General features: G+C 37.6%; 1 protein-coding gene across 1 annotated transcript in view; it reads right to left on the bottom strand.

Moving 5' to 3' along the window:
- Positions 1 to 6595, bottom strand: part of LOC103512596 — a 35654-nt gene extending 29059 nt beyond the window's left edge. The window contains exon 1 of the mRNA XM_026826028.1: positions 6385 to 6595. Within this exon, the coding sequence (XP_026681829.1) occupies positions 6385 to 6595 (211 nt within the window). The remainder of the gene's footprint in view (positions 1 to 6384) is intronic.
- Positions 6596 to 10784: the final 4189 nt, after the last annotated feature.

Genomic DNA, 10784 nt, shown 5'->3' on the forward strand with positions numbered 1-10784 from the left:
CTTCCCATTTATTTTTTTATTTCTCCTTCTTCTTCTTCTTCTTCTTCTTCTTCTTCTTCTTCTTCTCCTCCTTCTCCTTCTTCTCCTCCTTCTTCTTCTCCTCCTCCTTCTTCTTCTTCTCCTCCTCCTCCTCCTCCTCAAAACTGTATCATGCTGAAAAGTTTTCCATTAGTTGAAGGGTTTTTTCATTGAGCTCAAAAATTATTCGAAATTAATACCGTGTGTTCTCCAGTGTAGGTAGTTATGTAATAGATACCTACAGTACCTATATCTATACCTACATAATTGATTGATTGATTGATTGATTGATTAACAACTCAACAGGTTAATCCTATATTACCTAATAGGTACTAAGTTTTTTTGTTGTTGTTGTTGTTGTAGCGGCTTTAGCTTTCGCCGAATGGCGATAGCAGAATAAAGAAAAGATGTCTTTTGGTATCTGCTATACATAATGAAAAAGAAAAGAGTACGAGAAACATTCAATTATGGAAAAGGTGAAAAGAGTTTGCATTATTCAATAATTGTTTCAGCATGAACTTACACCTGACTGAAATTGTTTCAGCATCAAGTGAAACTTGACTGCACGTGTGTGATGTGTATAAAAATGAAACATTTACCTATAACTATCAAACCTTAGGGGTTCCCAAACGTTCACTTTCCCCCATATTGGCAAAGGTGGCCCAATTGAAAATTGAAATTGAAGGTCACAAACTTGGCCAAAGGCTGCATTTTTTTTATTATTATTATTTTTTTAGGAAAGTACCAAATTTTTTATGGACCTTCATTGGAACCATATAGAAAACTTTTAGGATGGGGTGACACCAAAAATCTTGCACACCATTCGGGCGGAATTATCCTTTAAGGATGAAATTCGTTTTCGGAACGGCAGACTTTCTCCTATGTAACCTATGTTGTCATCCTTCTCTCTTCGATTTCGGAACGATAAAACCTTAGCTCTATCAATCTCAGTTAGGTACCTCTATCAATCTTTTTCTTCTTCTCCTAACAAAAAAAAAAAAAAAAAAAAAGTTTAATACCTACCTACGTACGTAACCATTTTTCGATCACCTCCATATATGTGTTATGGTGGTAGGAGTTGAATCTTTTCAAGTTCTCAGTATTAATAAAATTGTTCCATCGCAAAGCAATAGAAAGCCCTGTGCCGTGCCAGATTTTCTCCCGGTGAAGTCCTATAAAAGTCATCCTAAAATACAACAATGCCCACACACAATACCTACAAAATCTACCCATTATGTATATTTCGCTCCTAAATCAACAATACCTAATATTCAGTCATTTTCACTGTCCAACTTTCTATCGAAAGCCTTTGAAACATCAATCAATGGGAAAAAATCAAATAGGTAGGTTTTACAGTAATCCTCTTCGTTCCTCTCATTCCTCTCCCCATTCAAAAGTTGCTCGAGCAACAAAGGCAACATGGAAAAAGTTGCCAAATGTTGCCCCATTATTACTCAAAAAAGAGATATATATAAAAAAAGTGGAAAGTACTTTTAGGTAGGTATAGTAATGATTATTAGGTACTTGATTTAGAGTTTAGAGTAGGAGGAGGGGGGGGAGGGAGAAGAGAGAGGGGAGGACATTGTAATATTTGAAAATTAAAAGTTAAAATCTCGGATTAACAAAGAGAGAGAGAGAGAGAGAGCCTATAATAATTGAAAGTGGAGAGGGGGTTTTCTATCCATGTATGATGATTAAAGAAAGAAGAGAGGAGGAAAGGATTAGGAGGAGAAGAAGGAGTAGGAGTAAAAGATGAGAAAAAGGATTAGGAGAAGAAGGAGGAGGAGGAGGAGACTGAAAATGGTCGAAACAAAAGCTGTTGATCCCCCTCCTCCTTCTTCTTCTCCTCATCCTTCTCTTCCACTTTAAGGAGGAGGAGGAGACTGAAAATGGTCGAAACAAAAGCTGTTGATCCCCCTCCTCCTTCTTCTTCTCCTCATCCTTCTCTTCCACTTTCTCCTCCATCTTCTTGTCCTCTTGCTCCTCCTCCTTCTTTTCCTTTTTCTACTCCTCTTTTTCTCATTGTCCTCTTCCTTCTCCTCCTCCTCCTTCTTCTTCACCTCCTTCTCTTCCTTTTTCTACTCCTCTTTCTCTTCTTCCTTCTTTCTCTCTCTCTTCCTTCTCCTCCTCCTTTTACTCCCCTTTTCCTCCTTCTTCTTCTTCTCCTCCTCCTCTTCCTTCTCAAAACTGTATCATGCTGAAAAGTTTTCCATTAGTTGAAGGGTTTTTTCATTGAGCTCAAAAATTATTCGAGAGTTCTCTCTCTCTCCCTCTGCCCCCCCACCTCTCTCTCTCTCACATATCTTCTTTTTCTCTCTTTGAGTTTCCATTTTCATATGTCCTATCAGGGCTCAAAATTTTCAATCCACCTACTAAATACGAAAAAGTACAATTAAAAATTAGGTATCAAAAACAATTTCATACTTCCCATAAGCAAGGTCAGGAGAAAGCCTTTAATCCCTATACGATCCTCATTTTATCCCTATTTAATCCCTATTAAATAACCCATAACTCTAAGCCCTATTCACAATATCCTACTAATATCTGACATTTTCGTCCATAGTTTTACTTTCTATTACCAAATTGAGCTACGTAAGTATGCAGCGGAATTGGTCCAAATTTACAAAATTGTTATATGGGTCTAAAAAAGTATCCGATTTGAGATTCTAAAAAGTAATTTTGAGACCATGGTCAATGCGTACATACTACATACCTATTAGTTACCTACGCAACTTTTTATTATTTCGTGTCCAAATGAAAAACAGTACTGCTTACAAGTGATAGAGGTTTGATAGACTGAACTGTAACAACGGAGCTCTTATCATCCCAAAATGGCAGAGAGAAAAAGGGCAGGATAGGAGAAAGCCAGCCGTTCCAGGAACGAATCTCATCCGTTGAGATTGAGGATAAAGTTCGTCCCGCGCGGTAATCGAACCGTGACCTAGCACTTACAAACCAGGCCCGCTTTGTTCAACACACGGGGGTTAGTAAGTTATTATCAGCTTCGTTTTCCGATTTATTCCAGAAAGTAGACAGGACCTTCTGACTGAGAAATTATCAACTCTCTTTTCACAGCTTTCTATTGGTCAATTTCCGCCCGGAAATTTGCTGTTCACGTCCGGTACACAAAGGCTGATGTCCGTGAGGAAGCAAATCACAATGGCATTATCCGACCCGATCATTATGGGACCATCAGTATCTTATGGGGCGAAAATATTTCCGAACATAAAAATTTGAATTCCGGGACAAGAAGAAAAATGAGGGTAAAATCCCTCCGTTTTTTCAAAGAGGAGCTTTTTCCCTTTGACCCGGTGGAAAATTCCCGGCGGGGGAAAACATATTGAACACACAGAGAGAGAATATGACAACGTCTCCATTCTATTTTTTCCCTATTTTATATCATCGTTCCCCTCTTCTCTTTGTTTATCAAATCTCTCTCTCTCTCTCTCTCTCTCTCTCTCCATCTGTATCTTCATCTTCTGCTTTTTTCTCTCTTTCCATCTCTTGATCTATCTCTATCTATTCTTTGCTATCCTTGTATGAAAAACCCACAACTTCAACCACACTTCTGTTTAATTCTCCCTCCTTTTCATACCTTTCTTTTTTTTCTTCTTTTTTCCTCTCTCTTTCCTGGTTTCCTTCTTTATTCTCCTCTGCCCCCCCCCCCTTTCCTGTGGTTTATTCCTCTAGAGGTAATATTGAAAAAACGGGTGAAAATGGCGACAGTGGCGGATGAGAAAGATTTGTGGCAATATGACGAAAATAAGCGAGGTGTGTTGTAATTGGAAGAAGAGAAATTGAAATTCCTCTGAGGAAAACTGGAAATTGGTGGTTGTTGAAAAAAGCAGCCTGCAAATACGCCTCGATTAAAGCAGACAAAATGGAAATTTCAATAAAATCCCAGAGTTATAATAAAAATGTTTCCAATACGGAACAGTCAGTTTCCTGTACAAAATTTCCCTTCTATAGGAATTCAGGAATTCCTCTTGTCTTATTTTCACACACTTGTCTCTCTCTCTCTCTCCTCTCTCTCTCTCCATTCGATTTTTTCTCTTTTTCTCATCCCCTCTCCCTCTCTCTCTTCCTATTTGTTACGATCTTGTTTGAAACCCTCAACTTTAACCACATTTCCTTTTAATTCCCCCCCCCCTCTCTCTCTCTCTTTCTCTCTCCTTCTCTCTCTCTCTCTTTCTTTCTCTTCCTCCCTCTCCCACTTAGTTTTTTTTCCTTCTGCTTCTTCTTTTTTTTCAGTTATACGCAACATTATGTTGTCTTGTTTTCACACATTTTCCCTCTCTCTCTCTCCTCTTTTTCTTCTGATATAGGAAGGTACAAGGTATCTTATCATATTTTCTTGAAAACTTTTCTCCCCATATGTGCGTATCATTTTTCTTTGTCTCCTCCTCCTCCTTCTTTTTTACTTCTTTCCTTATACCTACTTTCCATTCTTCCTTGCCTCTTCTCTTTGTCTTGTTCCTTTTTCTTTCTCTTCCTTGACTCCTCCTTCCCCTTCTCCAAAAGATTTGATCTCTCTCATCCCTTTTCCTCACTTTCTCCCTCTCCCTCTCTCTTTCATTCTTCTCACTCTCCCCATGTCCCCTCTTTTTCTCTTCTATTCTCCCCGTCTCCCTCTCCTCCTCCTTCCTTATCTTTCTTTAGGGTTGTTTTGTGGGTTTAATTTCTTCGTAACCCCCTTTCTTCTATCTCGGAAAACAGACGCAAAAAATACCGAACAACTCCAAGATCAAATAAGGAGAAGAAACATTTCAAAAAGATTGATTGATTGATTGAAAATAACATGTTTATTTATTTTAAGACAATATACAATAATGCACGACCTCCTAAGCTAATATTTAACTTTCTTTTTTACTTCTTTCCTTATACCTACTTTCCATTCTTCCTTGCCTCTTCTCTTTGTCTTGTTCCTTTTTCTTTCTCTTCCTTGACTCCTCCTTCTTTTTTTTCCTACTTTTCTCGCAATTTTCTAACGAGAAGAGCGAGAGAGAAAGAGATAGGGAGAGAGAGAGAGAGAGAAAAGAGGAAAAATCCTTTTGAAAAAAAGGGAAAAAGTTTGTTCCCTATTTAACAACTTGAAAAAAAAAAATATTATAATGGGGCAGAAAAAGAAACTTTTAGTTTAGGAAGTCGGTGAGCTATAGTGTCGAAGATACACCTTTGTATTTTTTGACTACAATAAGGTCTTACTAATTTCAACTCCACTGATTTTGCATTTAATTTGTCTTCATTTTATTCGACAAATATGTACTTTACGAGAATATTTTTATTTTAGAAAATAAATATGTCACTTTTTACTTTACGAGTATTTTTAAACTACCCGCGTAGGAGTAAACAGTCCTTTTTTGCCTGCAGTTCCGCGTGAGATTTCGTTTAGGTGTAATAATTCGACTCTTGACTTTCGCGCACCTCCCGGCACGCTTGGTATTCGGTCGGACTGATATTTCTTGATAACTTTGTAGTTGAACAAATTCAGTTGGAAATTGGAACCCAAAAAAGTTCTTTGATTCACTGAGGTGACTGAAGCTTCTTAGTTGGAACAGGAAATGTAGGTTAGAATCTAACCTACAACCGTTAGATAAAGAGAAGAAGAAAAGGAAAATTTGTAATTTGCTAGAACCCTGAACTTTAGTTCTGAAATGGAATAATAAAACATAATTTTATTATTATAAGCAAAGCAAAGTGCTCTCATTTATTTTATTCGACAAATATGTACTTTTGTACTTTACGAGAATATTTTATTTTAGAAAATAAATATTATGTTACTTTTGTCTTTATGAGTTTTTTTTTAAATAACTATCCGCGTAGGAGCAAACAGTCCTTTTTTGCCTGCAGTTCCGCGTGAGATTTCGTTTGGTTTTAATAATTCGACTCTTGACGTTCGCGCACCTCCCAGCACGCTTGGAATTCGGTCGGTCTGGATATTTCTTGATAACTTTGTAGTTGAACAAATTCAGTTGGATATTGGAACCCAAAGAAGATCCTTGATTCACTGAGGTGACTGAAGCTTCTTAGTTGGAACTGGAAATGTAGGTTAGATGAAGAGAAGAAGAAAAGGAAAATTTGTAATTTGTTAGAACCCTGAACTTTAGTTCTGAAATGGAATAATAAAACATAATTTTATTATTATAAGCAAAGCAAAGTGCTCTCATTTATTTAGATATATTTATTTTATAAACATACTTTCAGTTCGCAATTCAACTTCACATATCTACATAAATCTAGACTTCTGGCAAGCATTTGGCATGGAATGGCATGTCGCAGTGTCACACACAACCCGAAACGTCCAACCTCCGTCAGAAATGCGAGGGCAACATTCTTTCGCTTGAACCCCAACACCGCATACCTTACTTGCCATCTGTAAGGATTGGAATTCTTTCATACTCGAATTGAACTGGGGTAGCACAGGGTGGATGCTTTCGGACCAGTTTTTAGTTTTGTACCGCATACCTTTACTTCCCATCTGTAAGGATTGGAATTCTTTCATACTCGAATTGAACTGGGGTAGCACAGGGTGGATGCTTTCGGACCAGTTTTTAGTTTTGTAGTCCCAACACCGCATACCTTACTTGCCATCTGTAAGGATTGGAATTCTTTCATACTCGAACCGAACTGGGGTAGCACAGGGTGGATGCTTTCGGACCAGTTTTTAGTTTTGTAGGTCAGGAAAAAAGTTCGGAGAGAAGAATTTCGAATGAGTTTGAACAAATGGGGGAACGCAAATTTAGTTTTTTTTTAATGTTACTGTTGTCTCTTCTCGTTTCTCTCTCTCTCTTTCTTTTTTTTTCTCTCTTTCTCTCTCTCTCTTTCTCTCTCTCTCCCTCTCTCTCTCTCCCTCCTTTTTTACAACTTGTTTACATTTCTACATAATATTAGGTAGGTATAATTTTCGTACCTAATTCCCGCCTACTCACATTAAGGTTTGAACAAATGGGGGAACGCAAATTTAGTTTTTTTTTTTTTATGTTACTGTTGTCTCTTCTCGTTTCTCTCTCTATCTTTCTCTCTCTCTTTCTTTTTTTTTCTCTCTTTCTCTCTCTCTCTCTTTATTTTTGTCTTTCTCTCTTTCTCTCTCTATCTCTCTCTCTCTCTCTCCTTTTATACAACTTGTTTACATTTCTAATTAGGTAGGTATAATTTTCGTAGGTACCTAATTCCCGCCTACTCACATTAACCTCACCCACAGCCCGAGTGGGGCCGGGGAAAAGTCACCACGCGATTGTTCAAATGGTCACCCATTCGGACACCAACCAAGTACAACCTTGCCTTCAGTGATCCATGTGGAACTGGTGACAATGGTGCTATCGCTGCTGGCACTCGATAAATTTGCTCCGCCTCTTACTAACCACGCGCAATGTTGCTTAACTTCACTGATCCATGAGGAACTGGAGCATCGAACGTGCTATCGCCGCTGGCATAGATTTGATCCCGGAACTGGTGATATTCGTGCTATCGCTGCTGGCACTCGATAAATTTGCTCCGCCTCTTTCTAACCACGCGCAATGTTGCTTAACTTCACTGATCCATGAGGAACTGGAGCATCGAACGTGCTATCGCCGCTGGCATAGATTTGATCCTTGGTGCTATCGCTGCTGCCACTCGATAAATTATTGCTCCGCCTCTTACTAACCACGCGCAATGTTGCTTAACTTCACTGATCCATGAGGAACTGAAGCATCGAACGTGCTATCGCCGCTGGCATAGATTTGATCCGCCTCTGGTAATCTTTACGTTTCGTCCTCATTTTCCGAAGGCACCATTGTTTCCTTGCAACGTTCGTTAGAAAGCCGCTATCCTGTCATATAAAAAACAACAGCAAGAGCGAAAACAACAACAACAACAACTTGGAGAGCTTGAAGTTATTAAAATAAAGTCTGCTGATGGAGTTGCTGGAAAACAACACTCTCTGAAGTTTTGGAGAGCTTGAAGTTATTAAAATAAAGTCTGCTGATGGAGTTGCTGGAAAACAACACTCTCTGAAGTTTTGATTTACCAGAAGCTGATATGAAGAAGGAAGAATATTATGTAGGAGGAAAGGAAGAGGAAGAAAAAGGAGAATATAGGTAAGAAGAAGGAGGAGGAGGAGGAGGAGGAGAAGAAGATGAAAATGAAGAAGAAGAATAAAAAGAAGGAAAAAGGAAATGTAAAATCCTACTCAAGAGTGAAAGAAGCAGAGATGAAAAACAAGATATGGAGAAAATAAATAAATGGGAAAATATTTTATTTCCCAGGAAACATTTGATTTGTCACCCACACCCACCCTGTACGTAGAAATGTTTAAATGTATATTACGACATTGAGGTAGGTACTCTGCATGCGTTTTATACAGAATATACAGTGTGGTACATAGCTACATAAGGGTGGGATTAACAGATTGCTTACAGTGTCTCACTTATTTTGATTTCAAATTTCATGTCCTATACAGTCCTATATTTTTGTTGATAGTAGGTACTTGATAGTTGTTCTTACTTACTTACTTACTTATTATTAGCCAACCTCATTTTGTTCATGACCCAAAATTTTAACCACAATTCTGTAAAATTCTTTGATCATCTTGTTCTCCTTCGTTTTCTCTTTCTTCTTCGTTTTCTCTTTTTTACTTTCTAATCTTCTTCTTCTTCTTCTTCTTCTTCTTTTTCTTCTTCTTCTTCTTTCTTTCTTTCTTGTCCTTTCTAGCTTGATTTCTTGTTCTATTTTTTACTTCCCTTTTTTCCCATCAATTGATGATTCTCATGAAAAATATAACTGTCCAAATGTATTTTTTTCGTAAAGATCGTCAAAAATAATAAATAATCCGAAAAGAAGATGAAAAGGAAGAAGAAGAATAAAAAGAAGGAAAGAGGAAATGTAAAATCCTACTCAAGAGTGAAAGAAGCAGAGATGAAAAACAAGATAATATAAGGAGAAAATAAATAAATGAGAAAATATTTTATTTCGCAGGAAACATTTGATTTGTCACCCACACCCACCCTGTACCTACGTAGAAATGTTTAAATGTACCTACATTACGACATTGAGGTAGGTACTCTGCATGCGGTTTATACAGAAAATACAGTGTGGTACATAGCTACATAAGGGTGGGATTCACAGATTGCTTACAGTGTCTCACTTATTTTGATTTCAAATTTCATGTCCTATATTTTCGTTGATGGTAGGTACTTGATAGTTGTTCTTACTTACTTACTTACTTACTTACTTATTATTAGCCAACTTCATTTTGTTCATGACCCAAAATTTTAACCACAATTCTGTAAAATTCTTTGATCATCTTGTTCTCCTTCGTTTTCTCTTTCTTCTTCTTCTTTCTTGTCCTATTTTTTCTTCCCTTTTTTGCCATCATTTACACACAACATCATGTCTTATTTTAACAAACTTGTCATTCTTCTTCTTCTTCTTCTCCTCCTTCTTCTTCTTCTTCTTCTTCTTCTTCTTCTTGTTCCCCCATTCTATTTTTCTCCTATTTTATATCATCGTTCTCCTCTTCTCTTTTTTTATCAAATCTCTCTCTCTCCATCTGTATCTTCATCTTTTGCTTTTTTCTCTCTTTCCATCTCTTCATCTATCTCTATCTATTCTTTGCTATCCTTGTATGAAAAACCCACAACTTCAACCACACTTCGGTTTAATTCTCCCTCCTTTTCCTACCTTTCTTTCTTTTTTTTTTCTCTCTTTCCTGGTTTCCTTCTTTTTTCTCCTCTGTCCCCCTCCCTTTCTCCTGTGGTTTATTCTTCTATCCTCTTTTTTTTCTATCCCTTTTTCCATCAGTTTATACGCAATATCATGTCTTATTTTCACACACTTGTCTGTCTGTCTGTCTCTCTCTTTCTCTCTCCATTCGATTTTTTCTCCTTTTCTCATCCCCTCTCCCTCTCTCTCTTCCTATTCGTTAATACGATCTTGTTTGAAACCCTCAACTTTAACCACATTTCCTTTTAATTCTCTCTCTCTCTCTTTCTCTCTCCCTCTCTCTCTCTCTCCTTCTCTCTCTCTCTCTTTCTTTCTCTTCCTCCCTCTTAGTTTTTTTCTTTTTTTCCTTCTGCTTCTTCTTTTTTTTTTTCAGTTATACGCAACATTATGTTGTCTTGTTTTCACACATTTTCCCTCTCTCTCTCTCTCCTCTTTTTCTTCTGATATAGGTAGGAAGGTACAAGGTATCTTATCATATTTTCTTGAAAACTTTTCTCCCCATATGTGCGTATCATTTTTCTTTGTCTCCTCCTCCTCCTCCTCCTCCTTCTTTTATACTTCTTTCCTTATACCTACTTTCCATTCTTCCTTGCCTCTTCTCTTTGTCTTGTTCCTTTTTCTTTCTCTTCCTTGACTCCTCCTTCCCCTTCTCCAAAAGATTTCATCTCTCTCATCCCTCTTCCTCTCCTTCTCCCTCTCTCCCATTCTTCTCACTCTCCCTGTCCCTCTTTTTCTCTTCTATTCTCCCCTCTCCCTCTCCTCCTCCTTCCTTATCTTTCTTTAGGGTTGTTTTGTGGGTTTAATTTCTTTGTAACCCCCTTTCTTCTATCTCGGAAAACAGACGCAAAAAATACCGAACAACTCCAAGATCAAATAAGGAGAGGAAACATTTCAAAAAGAAGATAACAGAGAGAGAGAGAAGTTGGGGAGACATGGAAAAACAAGAAGTGGGATAGAGAGGGAGGGAAAGAGAGAAAATACTATAGGGAAAGATAGAGAGATTAAGAGAGAGAGAGATTGATTGATTGATTGATTGATTGATTGAATATAACCATTTATTTATT

Source organism: Diaphorina citri, unplaced genomic scaffold (assembly GCF_000475195.1).
Source record: "Diaphorina citri unplaced genomic scaffold, Diaci psyllid genome assembly version 1.1 scaffold861, whole genome shotgun sequence".
Taxonomy (NCBI): Eukaryota; Metazoa; Arthropoda; class Insecta; order Hemiptera; family Psyllidae; genus Diaphorina; species Diaphorina citri.